This window comes from Strigops habroptila, chromosome 22 (assembly GCF_004027225.2).
Source record: "Strigops habroptila isolate Jane chromosome 22, bStrHab1.2.pri, whole genome shotgun sequence".
NCBI classification, from domain to species: domain Eukaryota; kingdom Metazoa; phylum Chordata; class Aves; order Psittaciformes; family Psittacidae; genus Strigops; species Strigops habroptila.
The window spans coordinates 2,097,475-2,113,069 of record NC_044298.2 but is presented as its reverse complement, the minus strand read 5'-3'; the positions used below and the strand labels follow the sequence as shown (position 1 = coordinate 2,113,069).

The 15,595-nt window shown below is 64.6% G+C and overlaps 1 protein-coding gene across 2 annotated transcripts; it reads right to left on the bottom strand.

The window, feature by feature from the left end:
• Positions 1 to 1,308: 1,308 nt before the first annotated feature.
• Positions 1,309 to 15,265, bottom strand: CGN (cingulin). 2 transcript variants are annotated; one of them, XM_030473909.1, is made up of 21 exons: positions 15,244 to 15,265; positions 9,135 to 10,185; positions 8,873 to 8,973; positions 8,565 to 8,634; positions 8,262 to 8,357; positions 7,860 to 7,996; positions 7,454 to 7,595; positions 7,160 to 7,372; positions 6,770 to 6,918; positions 6,351 to 6,492; positions 6,074 to 6,274; positions 5,645 to 5,851; positions 5,309 to 5,566; positions 4,652 to 4,822; positions 4,389 to 4,550; positions 3,865 to 3,954; positions 2,702 to 2,785; positions 2,358 to 2,476; positions 2,169 to 2,277; positions 1,893 to 2,056; positions 1,309 to 1,817 (listed from the first exon to the last, which is right to left on the bottom strand). In XM_030473909.1, the coding sequence occupies exons 2-21, from the start codon at positions 10,137 to 10,139 to the stop codon at positions 1,676 to 1,678; spliced, it is 3,762 nt and encodes a 1,253-aa protein (XP_030329769.1). In that variant the 5' UTR covers positions 10,140 to 10,185; positions 15,244 to 15,265; the 3' UTR covers positions 1,309 to 1,675. The 2 variants fall into 2 exon arrangements, with proteins under 2 accessions (XP_030329769.1, XP_030329768.1); XM_030473908.1 differs by lacking the exon at positions 15,244 to 15,265 and adding an exon at positions 11,754 to 11,934.
• Between the last annotated feature and the right edge of the window lie 330 nt (positions 15,266 to 15,595).

Sequence of the window (15,595 nt, the reverse complement as noted above, 5' to 3'; positions counted from 1 at the left end):
CTGTGCCAAAACCATCCCAAAGCCAAGCCAAAGCTGTGCCAAAGCCATCCCAAAGGCAAACCAAAGCCACACCGAGCCCTGCCAAGCCCAACCCGAGCTCTGCCAAACTAAGCCGGGGCCTGCCCGGCAGTGCCAAGTGGCAGGATGCCTCACCGAGCTGTGCCGTGGTGCCCGAAACTGTGCCAGGATTTGCTTCCCCCTCGCCTCAGGGAGGTTTGGCCACACGGTGCTGGCCCAGCCCGGCAGGAGGCACCGGGAGTGCTCCCACCCAGAGCTGCAGCAGCACCGCAGTGAGGCCCGGTGGGTGCCGTCACCCCTCGCCTGTGCCAGTGCCCCTGTGCCAGGGCGGGGGGCCTGGGTGTGCCGGTGGCTGCCTCTGCGGGCACTAATTGCCACATACCAGTGGGATGAGCTCAGCCGGCCTCAAGTTCACCGCCAGCCCCAGCCCTGTGCGGTCACCGGGGCTGAGCTGGGGCCACGCTGCAGCCCTGGGGTGCAGACACCCCGTCCGGGGGGCTGGGGCAGCGGGAGGCACTGCAGCCTGAGGCTGTCACTGCCTTGGGGCTGGTGGCAGAACCGGGACTGGCCAATGTGGGTCATGCTCAGCCACGGGAGCTGGTGTCTCCCCCTGGGCACCCGCAGCCCCCCCTCCCACCGCAGTGCCCAGGGGGAGCCAGGGTCCAGCAGGGTCCCTGCCCCATCCCCGGGGACACTGAGGCGCAGGGTGGGGACCGCGGTTGACCTTGGCTCCAACACACGTGTCCGGGAGGAGCCGAGGCCAGAACCGGTTGTGCCGGCCCGGCTTAGCCGCAGCGGGGACGCCGTGGGCGCGGGGCCCAGCGCTGGGCACGGCCCTGGGTGGTGGTGATGCAGAGACAGGACCCGAGAGGGGACAAGGGTGTCCCTGGTGTCACCACCGCACCTGACCCTGCCCGCTCCATCCTGGTTAAACATCACCGGGTGCGGTAGGGGAAACTGAGGCAGCAGCAATGAGGCAGGCCAGAGCCCTGGGCCTCATCCCAGCCCCGTGCTGGCTCAGGATGGAGCCAGCTCAAGGTCACGGAGGGGAACTGCGGTAACCACCTGCCAATCACCGCAATGGCACTAATTAGCAGTTGGCAGGACTCCCATCCACTGTAATTAGCGATAACAAGGATTTATCTCTAGGCCAGATCCAGTGGAGCAGGGAAGGAGCTTCGTGCCCCGAGCCGGGCAGGGCCCCGGTGCTGCAGAGTCCCGTGTGCCACAGCCTGCGCCGTGCCGGAGCCTGCGCCGTGCCCCCGGCCCTGATGGACCATGAGCCACAGGCCTTCAACCACTCGGTTTTATTTAAAATCCCAGGTGGGGAGGGAAAAGGCAGCAGGGGACAAGAGGCAGTTGCATATAAAAACAACCCAGGATGCCCTCAGCCCCCCCGGCCAGACCTGGGTTCTGAGGAGGACACCGGCTGTGGGGAGCAGCTCCCCGCTGGCAAAAAGCCACGGTGGAAACGCACCCTGAGACCCGTATGAAGATGAAGAGGCAAGAGAACGTCTGGGGGGATTCCCCAGCCACTGCTTTGCCTTCATGTCATTGGTGTTAGAAGAGGTTTTGCATCGAGCAGCAGCATCCTCAGCCGCTCCATCGCTCCAGGGCTCCGCTCCAGGCTGGAGCAGCCGTGGCAGCACCGGCGGCGTCAGCAGGAGCTGGTCTGGAGGTTGGCCTCATTGAGCAGCGAGGCGATGGAGGAGGGCCCATAGGCGCTGTCGAACTCCTCGTCCGAGCTGAGCCGGTCGTCTTGCAGGGAGGAATCGGCGGCCGAGCGGGCGGCTTTGCGCCTGGGGATGGAGAAAAGGGCTGAGCCCCAGCCTGGGGACAGGGCTGGGACCCCCCTCCAGCACCACGTCCCTTACCAAGCCTCCTTCTCCAGCGTCTTGATGCGGTTCTGGAGCTGCTCGTTGAGCTCATGCTGCTCCTCCAGCTCCCGCTGTGCCTTCTTGCGGGCGCCCTCCAGCCGCTCAATCTCCTCCTCTGCCTCATCTACTTGACGCTTCAGGGCCTTCACCCGCAGGCTCAGCTGCACGGAGAAAGGGCAATTCCCATGGGATGAGGATGGCTGGTGCGGGGCAAGCGCCCGAGGAGGGGTCCTGAAGCTGATGGGCACCCGAGGGCTCCCATCCGCCACTCACCTGGTCCTTCTGGTTGCTGACGTTCTGCCGCTCGTCATCGATCTGGATGGTCAGCTCCTTCACCTTCCTCTCCAGCTTGCGGTTGGAGGACAGCAGGACGCTCTTCTCCCTGCAGAGAGGCGGTGGGTGGGGAAGGCACCCAGCAAGGGCGAGGACCCCCCCTGAGGCTGGGGTCCCCATGGCCAGTACCTCTCCTCTGCCTGCAGCTTGTCCTGCAGCTCCTCCACCTGCGCCTCCAGATGTGAGATGTTGCTGCTGGGCTTCTGCAGCCCCTCCGAGCTGGCCAGGCGGCTCTTCAGCTCCTTGTTCTGCAGGAGAAACCCCCCCAGAGCCATCCCCATCAGGGAATGGGAATGACAGACAACAGGGAGGATGGGCTGGGCTGTATCCAGAGCAGGTGGAGGACAGGGAATGGTTTTACGGCCCCTTTCTCAGAGATGCTCTAGGGAGGAGCGGGGCTGGACCAAGACGCTTTGCCCCGTGCCCCTGCGGGGTCCCTCTGCCGTCCCGTGGCCCCCGTGGCCAGGCCGTACCTGCCTCTCCAGCGAGACCTTGTCGCACTCCAGGTCCTGCCGGCTGGAGCGCTCCTGCAGCAGCTCTGCCCGCAGCTGCTCCATCTGGGGACAAGGACAGGGCACAGGTTGGTTCTGCTGCATCCTTCAAAGCCACCGCAATTCCCCCCCGTGCCAGCAGCGGCTGGACCCATCGCACCCATTCCCACGCACGCAGCCATGATCGGCGTCACCAAAACCCCCAGCGAGGGGATTTTGGTTCCTTCCTAAATTAGTTACCACCGCTCTGGCAAACGGCCCAGGACAAGGGCTGCGATGTTCTGCTGGAGGGTTTAAACTGGTTGGACTGGGATGTGGGGGCCCGACTGCGCTCCCAGCCCTGCGGGGACAGGAATGGGTTTGATCCACTGATGGAGCAAAGCCAGAACTGCCCCAGGGGCCTCTCCCAGGTTGACCAAGGCGGAACACGCAGCTTTGTGCGTTGTTTCAAAGCGAAGGAAAGGGGAGTTCACATGAAAAATGGCTCGAATGTTATTCAAGCAGCCCCAAGAGCCACTGCAAACACAACCCCAGCGGCGGTTTCATGCACATCCCAGGCTCCACATCCCTGCTCCGCAGCTCCTGCGCTTCAGCCACAATCAAGATTCACAGGAAGACTCCCCTGGGATGTGCCCATCTTCCAGATGGGAAAAATGGGAAACCCACCCATCTAATGGCTCGCCATAGCGTGAGGGGTGGGAATCCCCTTTCAGCCCCAGGCTGGAGCCTGGTGGGACAGGAGGCGGACAGGCTGTAAGTGCAGGAGCTGCCGGTTCTGGGATCCGGGCAAACCCCGGTGCCACGGCTCCGGGAGCCACTCCGAGCTCTGGTTTTGAGGGCAATAGGCAGGTGGGGTAAGAGGGAGGCACCATTTGAGCTTCCTCACAAACACAGACCCACGCGCTCAGCTCTGGGCATCGCTGGTTTGTGCCAAGCTCCTGTAATTTCCGTTCACGCCCGAACCAGCTTTTCTGACACCGTCACCTTGGTTGTGCTCGGGGTGACAGGCTCCTCACTAATGACTCAATGAGGGGGTTTTAACTCTGGTGACCAGTTGTACCCAAGGACCTGAGTTATCTGGTGCTGTTGTGCCGGCGGCTCTGCCACGGCACCAGCTGGGATTGGGGTGGCATCATCTGCCCTACCTGGTCTCTGCTCCGGTTGACCCTCTCTGTCAGCAGCTCCACTGTGCTCCGCTCCTCATCCAGCTCCACCTCCAGGCGCTTGGACTTTTCCTGCAAGGAGACAGGAGCAGAGGAATAAGTGGGGCCTCGGGGTCCCTGCGGGCTCAGGCCAGCGCTGGGAATGCTGGAGGAAGGGGCTTTGCTCCGACAATGCTCCCGGTCCAACAGAACCCAGCTGGCCCTGGAGGCAGAAGGGGGATACTCGGACATTAGACATGGCAGCTTGATGCCGTGTGGATCCCTGTGCACCCACCACCCCACTGCGGGGAATAACCCACAAAACAACCGCCTGTGGTGAGCGGAGCCCCAGGGAAGCACCGGACAGAGCCAAAACATGATAAATATTGATACGAGCGCTGCCAGGCTGCGGATCAACCCCTCGCAGAGGCTGCGGGATGCCTGGGCCAGCTCTGCCCACTGCTGTCAGCACTCAGCACTGCAGCACCGGGGTGAGCCGTGCTGGGGCGCCGCGCGGTGCTCCCCACCTCCAGCGCCTTGACGTGCCGCGAGCGGTCATCCTGCGAGCGCCTCTTGGACTCCATCTCTTGCTCGAGGTTGTGCAGGCGCTGGAGCAGCACCTCCTTGTCCAGCACCACGCTCTCCCGCTCCGCCTGGCTGTCCTGCAGCGCTTGCTTCAGCCGGGCAACCTGTGGGGAATGGTGTCCCCATCTGAGACATCCTCAAGCTGCCCACGGAGGGATGGAGAGGACGGCACGGGGACCCACAACCCACCAGCCCTCGCCCATACCTCGTCCTGCAGCCGCCCCATGCTGAACTGCATCTTCTCCACCTCGGCGCCCCGATCCTTGGCTTGTTTTTGGGAGTCCGTGATCTCCTTCCGTGACTTCTCCTTGAACTCCTCCAGCTGCGACTTGAGCACAGTCAGCGAGCTCTGCGACTCCGCTGTCATCTGCTCCAGCTGCGGCAGAGCAGGGACAGCTCAGGAGCTGGGGACCAGCCTCTGCACCCATCCTGAGCTGACAGGACTCAAGGTGGGAGAAGATCCCTGTGGGCATGGGGCTGGGGGGACATTTGTGCCCCATGGGCGCATGGTAAGGGGTGCAAGCCCTGCAGAGCAGCTTGGAGGACCTCAGACTCTCAGCAGGCACCAGGCTCTTGCAGAAGCCTCTTGGGAAAGAGTAGGAGACAACATGGCCTTGGGACACCAGGGGATGCTGATCCCTGGGGAGAGCGTGGTTTTATGGAGCCTCCTGGGGCATCTGGGAAGGATTGGTCCTAACCGGCTCCAAAGGGAAACCAGATCCATGCCCAAAGTCCCAGATCACTCCCCTAACCCAGCAGGGGCATCTCAGAGATCCTGACGCATGCCACAGGGACCGGCTGTCGCGGCACATGATGCTCCATGGAACATCCTGAGGGTGTGAGCAGCCCCGGAGGCACCAACCTCTTTGTTCAGCTTCTCCGTGGTGCGGTCGAGCAGACGCTTCTGCTCCTCCAGCTCGCTCTTGGCGCGCTTGAGCTGCTCCTTCTGCCGCTGCTCATCCTGGTAGGACGCGCTCAGCTCCTGGTGCTCCTGTGTCAGCCGGGCCAGGCTCCGCTGTGCCTCCTCCAGGCGGGTCTCCAGCAACCGCTTGGCCATCAGCAGCTCCTGCTCCCGCTCCGTGGCTTCGCCCAGTGAATCCTCCATCTGCCTGCGCTCTGCCTGCAAGGAGGGAGCTCTTCAAACTCCTTCCCATGGCAGGGGAACAGCTCGGGGCAGCTCAGGAATGGTACCCAGTACCTCCAGTTTGGTGACCTTCTCCTTGAGCCGTGTCTGGGAGCCCTCCCAGTTCTCGCCCATGCGCTCGTACTCCTTCAGCTGCGACTCCATCCCAAGGACCTTCCTCCTCAGGTCATCGTTCTGCTCCTGCACCTCCCGCAGGGTGGACTCCACTGTCTTCCTTGCCTGCTCCAACTCCTCCCGCGTGCTCTCCAAGGATGCCTTTGCCTGCAGGTATGGGGTGGACCTGGGACCAGGTGCTGAGCCAGGGCTCTTGGGGGCCACTTTGGGTTCACTTCCATTGGGAGGAGACCCCGGTGCACAGATTGGGGGCTGTGGGTTTGCCACATCTCCCCATGGCTCGCACGAAGGTGTGAGGAGCAGCCCACAGCCGTGACCACCCCTCGGCTCGTGGCTGGGTGGGGACAAAGCCCTTTCTCCAGTGCTCACCTTGGTGGCCTCATCCCGCTCCTGCTGGAGCTGCCGCAGGTCTCTGCGGTACCGCTCCAGCTCCCCATCGCGGCTGGTCGCCTCCTCCCGCATGGTGCCCTTCAGCGCCGCCAGCTCCTGCTCCCGCTGCCGCAGCAGCTCCTCCTGGCTCTGCTTCTCCGCCGCCACCTCCCGCTGCGCCTCCCGCGCCTGCCGCAGCTCCTGGGACAGAGGAGACGGGGAGTCAGGGCCATTGGTGCTGGGTGCAGGCCCTGGCGCCTGCTCCCTCGGCACCCACCTTCCGGAGCGCCTCCAGCGCACTGGGATCCACCGTGCTGCTCCGCGCCTGCTCCACGTCCTCCCGCGCGGCCGCCAAGCGGTCCCGCAGCTCCCGCAGCTCCTCCTCAAACTCCTCCCGCTCCAGCTTCACCTGCAGCAGCCTGGAGAGGGGCAGGATGAGGCCATGGCCACCCAAACCCAGCCCTGTGCCCTCGTGTCCCGCAGCCCTGTTGCCAGGTCCCAGCGTGCCTGGAGAGCGGCACCGGGCTTGGACATCGCCTTTCTCCCTACATGCCCAGGGAGGAGGAGGAGAACCAGCTCCATCCCAGCTCCCGACCCATTTTAACGGGGTCTGAAGCAAAGATCCTGATGGTGGCAAATGGCCGGACCTCCCCGAAAGCTGCTCACGCCTCCAGCAGCCACAGTCTCAGCACTTACTCCTGCTTCGTGCTGCGGAGCTCGTCCTTGTTCTTCTGGAACATGTCCCGCCAGTGCCCTGTCTCCTCCGCACTCTCCTCCAGCTCCCGCTGCAGGTTCCTCACCACAGTGTTGATCTTCTGCTTCTCAGACTCCAGGTTTGCCTGATCCTGGATCGAAGCATTGAGCACTCACCCTCAGAGCAGCATCCTCATGGGATGCTCCAATGATGCTGAGGAGATGGGGCATAAGATGTGAGAGCTGGGGCAGAGGGATGCTCCAATGAGGCGAGTTTGGGGCAGGACACAAATCCCATTTCCAGCTCAGGACCATTCAAAAGGGGAGTTCAAAGGCACCAACTCCCAGCCAAGAGCAGCAAGGCCCCGTCCCCGTGGCTCGGCGCAGCCGGACCTGTGAGATGCCCTCCATGCTGCGCCGCAGCTGGTCCATGTCGCTCTGGTACTGCTGCCGCACACGGTCCAGCTCCTTGTCGTGACTGGCCACCTCCTCCTTGAGGGCTCCCTTCAGCGCCGTCAGCTCCCGCTCCCGCAGCCGGAGCTGCTCCTCCTGCCGCTGCCTGGAGCTCAGGGCCTCCTCCAGCTCCTCCCTGGTCTCCTGCAGCTCCTGGCAAAGGTGACGGCCGGGCTGGGCGGCAGCGAAGCGGCGCAGGGGGATGCTCACACCCCAGCGCAACCATCACGGTACCTTGTACAGGGCTTCGGTGGCTGGGGCCGCACCGGAGCCCTTGCGCAGGCGGTCGAGCTCCCGGGCCGTGGCCAGCAGCCGCTCCTTGCAGTCACCCAGCTGGGCGTCCGCCTGCTCCTTGGCTGTTTTCACCTCGCTTAGCCTGGAGGGCAGTGCGGGCCCTTCACAGCCCGGCAGGGAACTGCTCTCCCCTTGAGACCGGCCCCATCTGCACCCCGAAGGGCTGCAGCACCCACCCGCGAGCTTTGACACTGGTGGGCAGCTTGTGTCAGGCACAGCAGGGGTGACAGCCACCCTCCCTGTGCTCCCTCAGCCCTCTCTGTACCTCCAAATCTCTCCACTCCCCATCAGCATCCCCACACCCTGTGTGTCCCCAGCCCTGGGGCGCTGCAGAAGCAGCTCTTACTCTTGCAAACTCCTCTGCAGCTCCTGGTTTTTCTTCTCCAGGGCCGCCCGCAGGCGCTGGATCTCCCCTTCAGCCTCCTGCGACCGAGCGGGACCGCCCCGCGCCGGCTCCCGGGACAGCTCCAGCTTCTGGCGGAGCTGCGGGAGGGGGGACACTGGTTATGTGCCCCGCCGGGGCAGGGACTGCAGCGGCGCTCCCTGTCCCCCTCCCCAGCATCTTCCCCAGCACCCTGAGGCACCCCAGTGGGGTCTAAATCAGACCAGGAGGAGTTTTGATCTCACCTGGGCACCAAAGCCCGAGTGAAGGGGGCTCAGAGCAGGGACCCATTGCACTCCCCCCACCAGGATGTAAGCTGCAGCCCCGCATCCCCCCCAGACCTCCCAACCTTCTGCCTGGCCTCACCTTGGTTTCCTCATCGAGCTTCTCCTGCAGCTCCTCCACTTTCCCAGCCAAGTCTCTGTGCAGGGGCTGGGAACATGCCTCATCCTTGGCAGGTGCCTGGAGAGACCCCCCCGGGCTCACTCAGTGGGTTTTGGGTGCTGCAACCCACGCCGGGGCCACCCAACTCAGTCCCCAACCACCTCCTGCAGGGTCCTGTCCCCGGCACACCGGGACGCAGCGCCAGGAGGGTGGGAGACCCCAGGCGGGCTTGGGGACTGGTCTCCCCTGTAAGCAGGGAGCAGCACTGGGATGGCCCCAGCTCACCGCCAGCTCCTGCATCTTCTCAAGCAGCCGGGCAGTTTTCCTCTTGAGGGAGATCTCACTCTCACTGCTCCTGTGGGTGCCACAGTGGGGGTAAGAGTTTGTGGACAGGGAGGACAGAGCAGGGGGACTCCCGAGGCAGGGACACCCGCAATGCTTTGCCACAGCTCCCCCAGAATCCTGATTACCAGCTGGCTGCGGCAGCATCCAGCTCCCAAACCCCCCCCCCCAGCATCCCAGCTGCAGCCACTGGGGCTTTGGAAAAGGGGCAGAGAGCAATGGGGGTACTCGGGGGGGTTTTGGGGGCTCACCCCTCCTTCAGGATGCTGTAGATGAGCTCCTTGGGGTACTCGCTGCTGCCGGGCTGGGCGACCTCCCGCTGGTCCCGCAGCAGGTCTGGGGTGGATTTGAGCTGCCGTGTGGGACAAAAAGGCTCAGCTCTGGCCAGGACACGAGTCTCCCCACAGCCCTCCAGGTCCTGCTGCTCCGGAGGATGCTCGCCCTGGTGCCGGCACCCCCGCAGTTAAGGAGCTTGTTACCCTGCGATCCCAGCAGGATCCAGCCCCCCGGTACCTGCAGCTCTGCCTGGGCTTTGCTCTGCAGCCGCTCAGCCGCCGGCTCCTCCACGCCCCGGTTCGCTCGCTGGATCCTCATCCCTCCGTCCTCCATCCCCCCGGCTCCGCCCGGGCGCCTCAGGCTGCCGGTGGGCGCCGAGGGCTGGGGGTAAGCGCCACCGGCCTGGCGCTGGGCGCTGCTCAGCTCCCTGGCATCCGGCACATCGCGGTGCGAGATGCGGCTGTCCAGGCTCTGCGAGCGCTTCCTCTCCTCCGAGGGGACCCGACCTCTCCTGGCCGCCCGCCCTCGCTGCTGCTGCACCTTCCCGTCGAATTTGCTGATGAGCGAATCCACCGAGGAGAGCGGGTTGGTGTCCACCTCGCTGCTGCCGGCGGCCGCTGCAACCTCCGTGTCTGAGGAAGGGTCCTTGGCCACAGCCCTCGAGCCGGAGGCTTTGCTCCGCTCCGGTGCGATGTTCAACATGCTGCTGCTCTTGCCGCCGGCCAGAGCCTGGTGCTGCCGGGTGCCGCTGCTCCGGGGAGCGCCGGCATCAGAAGGCTCATCCGCAGAGGCCAGAAGCAGATCCCCGTAGGACTGTGTCCTCCGCAGCTCCTCCCGGAGCAGCCGCTTGCCCGGCAGAGTTTTGGGCTCCTGCCGGGGGGCCGCCGAGGCGCCGCTCGGCTCCTCGTCCGAGGCGCTGTAGGACGAGCCATGCCGCGGCTGCTGCCCGCCGTAGGGGTTCTCTGGCAGGTCCGAGTCGGAGCTGATGGAGCCGGATGGCAAGGGGCCGGCGGCGGGGGTCGGGTAGGAGCCGTTGCTCTTGATCTGCACCCCGAAGGAGTCGCTGCCCTTCTCGCCGCTGTTGAGGACCACGAAGGGCTGCCCGGCGATGCCCTGCACCCGCACGGCCACCCCGTAGGAGCCGGACTTGCCCCGCGCCTTCGGGGGTCTCCGGGGCTCCTGCAGGTCGTTGATGAAGCGGATCTGGACGCCGTAGTCCACCTGGCTCTGCTTCTCTGCCATTGCGCACTCGCCGGCCGCTCCCTCCCCAGGGCTCAGCACCGCGGTCCTGGGAGGGGAGAGAGAGGACAGAGTTATCCTCGGATCCAGGACGGTGCTCAGCGAGTGTCTGGCAGCGCTTTCCCATGAGGACGAGTGCCAGAGGACACCGGTGCCAGCGCTGCAGCGTCCCCAGGACAGGATGGGGACAAGGTTTGCTGTGCCAGCCGCTCGCGGGGGAACGCCGGGGAGGGCAGGGAGAGCAAACCCCCCCTCCCCACACGCAGCATCTGCGGCCGGACCCTCACCACGAGCTGCTGCTCGCCCTCGGCAGCAGGACCCTGCGGATGCAGAGGGCAGGCAGTGATCCCAGCCGGGCTCCGCAGCCGGGCTCGGCTCCCGCTGCTTCCCAGAGCCTGCGGAACGCCGCAGCCTCGCTGCAGCCGGAGCTCGGGCGTCCCTCAGCATCACCCCAGCGCCTGCGGCCGGGGCAGCCACCCGGGTCCCGTGGGGAGGGGACAGTTATGAGCAGTGACATATTGGGAACAGTGTGATGTAACCCTCCCCCTCGGTCCCAGCAGCTCCCAGGGCGATGCTGACCGGCAGGAGAGCGGCAAGAGCAGAGGATGCGGGGGATGAGCTCCTCTATAGGCACCTGGGAGCGGTTAAATGATGGAAAAAGCCCCAAATCAGCCCCTGAACTCTGCAGCATCGTGTTTTCCCCCACCCCGAGCACCAGAAACAGCAGCAGCAGCTCCTTTCTCTGCTGTAAATAAACTGGATGCTGGGAGCAACATGAGGCGCCGAGCGCTCAGCTTGCACCCAGGAGGGTGTCCCAGGGGGGCTCCGGGACACGAAGTGACCCCGAGCCAGGCAGGGAGATGCTTAAACACATCCTGCACTTGGAGAAAAACACCAAAGCAAACCCAAAGCCCCCAGCTTCCAGCTCAGTTCCACACATCCTTCCCCCCAAAGCTGCCCCAGCCCACAGCAGGAAGCAGGCAGGGATGGAGCTCGAATGCGGATGGAGCAGCGGGATGCCTGGCACACCTCGGCTCTCCCATGTCCTCACATCAGCCATGAGCCCACATCTCTCGTGCCCACCACAGGGAAGAAGCTGGAGCCCCAGTGCTGTGGGACACAGCTTCCTGCTGGGAGACAAGAGGCACCGGCAACGCCAGGCCCGGAGCAGCAGCGTGGCCGGAGGCAGGAAGGCTCGTCCTGCGCAGGAAGGACGAGCATTTGCTTCCCCGGCCCTGCCAGCTCCCCGCCGCTGCCGTCTGCTCCCGTGCCCCGGCCAAGCTCGGCAGGGGCAGCTCCTGCGGCTCCTCCATTTGCCAGTCACACCGAGCCCTCGGGGTCTCCTGCATCCCTCCGCAGAGCCGGCAGCGAGGGCAGCGCAGGCAGGGGACCAGCTACTCACTTCAGAGGCAATGGAGCCCAGGAGACAGCGCAGGGGACAGGAGAAGAGCCCGCTCTGAGCTCATTATCCCTGCCCGGTGCTAATGAGATCAGCCACAGACACAAGCCTTTAAACACCCCGACACTGCAGCGAGAGCCCCTGAAGCAAATCCCATCAGTGCTGTCCCCTCCGAGCACGGGGACGGGGGGGTCTGGGAGGAGCAGGACAGCACCAACCTGCAGTAGGGAACTGAGGAGAGGGAACTGGCTTCGGCAGCAGGATTCGGAATGTTCCACGGCTGCTGTGTCCAAAGTGCAGCGGGTGACGAGGCACAGCCCGTGAGAGAGGGCTCGGCCACTCCTATCGGGGTGGGAACCGGGAGCCCCGGGCGCAGCACCCGCCTGGGGAAGACCTTTGGATGGGTGGTGAGGGGTGGCGCAGCACCACGGCACCATGACAGCATCACGACAACACAGCAGCGCATCGCCGCCACCGGCGAAGGACATGGCTCAGCCCCACCGCCTGCCCTGGCACGGCCGGGGAGCAGGTGGAGGGTAACCACAGCGCCGGATGCGGTTGGGGACGTCGCTGGGCTCAAACCCAACTGGCACAGCCCGGCTCGCAGAGAGGAGGATTTGCTCCTTCCAAGGGAGCACCGGCTCGAGGTGTGGCTTCGCTCCTGGCTTTGGGCAGCTCTGGCAGCATTTGGGGAGCTGGGAGGAAGCAGGTGAGCCAGGCCTGGCTGGTCACCAGCCAGGAATGCCTCCCTTCTTCTGGAAGGGCTCCAGCTCGCAGATAAAGGGCTGGAGCCAGATCACATTCCTGTGTGGGAGAGCAACACCCAGCCCCAGGCTGGAAACACAGCCCCAGGAGGGGATTTCACTGGAAACCACAGGGAAGGAGCCTGGAAACAGGCAGGATGGAGAATCAGGGCTAAGAATAGGCTGGTTATTGTCCCCAGGGCCTGTGCCGCACTGAAACGCACCTTCCCCTGCCCTGGGTCAGGCTGGCAGTGACAGCAGCACCGAGCGGCGGGGGCCCTGTGCCCAGCCAAGGCAGGACCAGAGCCGGCAGCGACCCGAACCACAGGAGGGGTCTCTGTGGTGGTCACGCAGCTCCGGCATCATGCTGCCGGCCCGCAGTGCCGCGATGGCCGGCGGCCAGCTCCGCTCGCCCGGGGCCGTGGCACAATGAGCCCTTTGTGCCGCCGACGTTAACCCAGAAAGTTGTTTTGCAATGTGCAGGCGGTGCTGGAAAAGCTCCTACGCTGAGCGGGGCTCTGCCCGGCTCCGCTCCCTGCCAGCACCTCAATCGGGGGACCGGGACCCTGTGAGCTGGAGCCAGAGCTCATCTCTGAACCCAGCAGGTCGTGTCATGCAGCTGCTGCAGCCCCAAGCACAGGGAGCAAACGCTGTCAGATCATCCCAAAACGTTTTGTGCCCAGACCAGCCCCAGGTCGGTCCAAAACCCTCTCCTGGGTTTTGGCTCATGGCACAGTTCAGTTTGGTTTCCCCACAGCTCTGCCCCTTCCGCAGCGCTGGTTGCTCAGCCTTGGTTGTACACAACCCCGGCCAAAGTCCGGGGCTGATCTCCGGTGCAGGCAGCACACCCGTACCTGCACCCTGCCCATCGCCAGCACCGGCACAGACCGGCTATTCCTGCTCCCCACAAACCCCGGAGCCCGAAACCCCGATAAGTCCTTGGCCAAGCACGTGAGCCACGTCCGGGCCGGAGGAACCCGAAACCAGGGCACCGGCACCTGCGTCACGCAACAGGGACGGGCTCATGTCGGCATCGTGCCGATGCTGGGGTCTGGAGGCCTGGAGCGGGGGACTGGAAGACGGATGTCCAGGGGGAGATAAGGGTCACTCTGCAGGGGATGGCCCCCGGGGCTCCCACCGGAGCTGATAAGAACCAAATTCCACCGCACTTCAACCCAGCCCAGCCGCCGGCAGAGCCCTCGGGTTAATCATCAACCCAGATACTGGAAAATCCTGTTCCCTGCCGCTCCCAGGGCCGGGTTTCAGAAACCAGAAGCCTCGTCCCCTCCTGCGGGACCCAGTGCCTCAGGGTCAGACCCAGAACCATCACCACGCCTAGTGTGGTGCTCCATGACCACCAACATGGCACAAGCCACACCGTAACGTGTTCACCCCCCACCTTTGGTTCAGTGGTTTCTAAGCAAATTGTGTTTGAAACCAGGATTATTTTGACCCACATGCTCATGAGGATAAGTATTTCCCAGGGGGACCCCGGAAGGGAGCAGGGAGGAGCCCCAGGGGCATAATGTGGATCCGTGCCAGCCAACAGGTCTCCAGTGCTGCAGGGCTCGGATGCTCTGGTTTCACCCCACACTGGGGACCTCCTGGTCTGCTCATGTGCCCCAGGCCCAGCTCCAGCATCCCGCTATCCCCCCGGCACCCCAAAACCATCACCCCAGGGGCAGCACCCTCAGAGGTGATGCTGCAGCTCCCACCCAAGACAGAAGATGCTGAGGGGAAGATGCTACAAGTACCACAGCCACGATGCAGTGGGCTCCGTCAGCAAACAGCACCTTATCTCCCTGGATGGAGATGGAAAGGCAGCTTGATGGGTCAGGGTGATGGGAGAGCAAAGCCAGCCCGGAGCAAGCTGCAAACACCCTCCCAAACAAAAGCTTGCAACAGGGGATAGAGGATGGGGTCGGGTGAGCGATTCCTGGTGCATCGGGACCTTGAGAGGCAAGTCAGTCTCAAGGCAAGGAGCAGGTCAGATGGCAGCAGGGACGACACCCAAGCCCTGGATTTTTCTTTCTTATTTAAACAGGCTTCTAAAAATACAGCCCCGGGAGCGCAGTGAAGTAGGGCAGCTCCTCACATTAAAGTTTCAGGAGGTGCCATGTTACGGAGGGGCTGGGCCCGGCCCGCAGCAGCCACAGCGCTGCCGCTGCTCCCGTGACCCCGCCAGGCCCAAGAGGCTTTACCCCACTCTAGGGTGTAACTCGCCCTCCTGCCCCTCAGACAAGGCAGAGGTTCATTATCTCCCTGCTAATGAGAAGGAGCAGCGGTGGCTGTTGCCAGCGGCCCTATGGAGGGATGCTATGGGACTTCTTGAAGGAGAAGAGCACCTGCAGATACAACTTCCATAGGGAAGTGCAAATCCCTTATGGAAGGGACAATCCCCATAGGGGGAAGGTAAAGACAGGTCCCATCAGGGCTATAGGGGACAGCAGATCCCTGATGGAGGACAGACAGCTGGTAGAATAGGGACAACCCAGGTCCCTCACCGGCCTGGAGCTCCCTATAGGATCTATTGTAGGGCAGGTGACACTCTGAGGAGAAGAACCCCTATGGGGACTGCAATAGGGTGGAGCACATGCCAAGGACAAGGAGCCCCACAGTGTCAGCCCCTACAGGAGCTTCTATAGGGCAAGGTTCACCCTCAGAGGAAAGCCCCTGCGGGGTCAGCCCCTATAGGTTCCGCCATAGGGCAGAGCACAGCCCAGGAAGGGCAACAGCTCCAGTCCCATCCCTTACGGGCTGCGCGGCAGGACAATGCCAAGGACAACAGCCCCCGCGGGCCCGGCCCCTATAGCCTCTGCCATAGGGCAGGGCACACCGCGGGAAGGGCAGCACCGACAACCCCTGCCCCATAGGGCAGCGCACCCCCCGGGGGAGCGGCGCCCATGGACCCCGGCGGGCGCTGCCGCGGGGCAGGACCCGGCCAGACCCGAACCCGCGCACTCACCGCCCGCCGGCGCCGCCGCTCCCGCCGCTGCCCACCGCAACCTGTTACCTTCGCCCAAGCCCCACCCCCGGGCTCGCCCATTGGCCCGCGCTGCGCCAGGCCCCTCCCATGGGCGGAGTCAGACACGCCCATAACCCCGCCCGCCTCCGGCTGACAGCCCCGCCCGGGGAGGGAGGTCACGTGGTGCAGCCGGTGCCGCCGGCAGGGCGCCGCCATCTTGCGGAGGGAGCGGCACCGCCGCGGTCCTGAACCGCCGCGCCCGGCTCCGGGAGGGCCCCGCGGCCCCGGTGCCTCGTGCGCGGCGGCGGCACCCGCGGGCCTGCGGCGGGGCGCGGGGCGAGGCCCGGCAGCG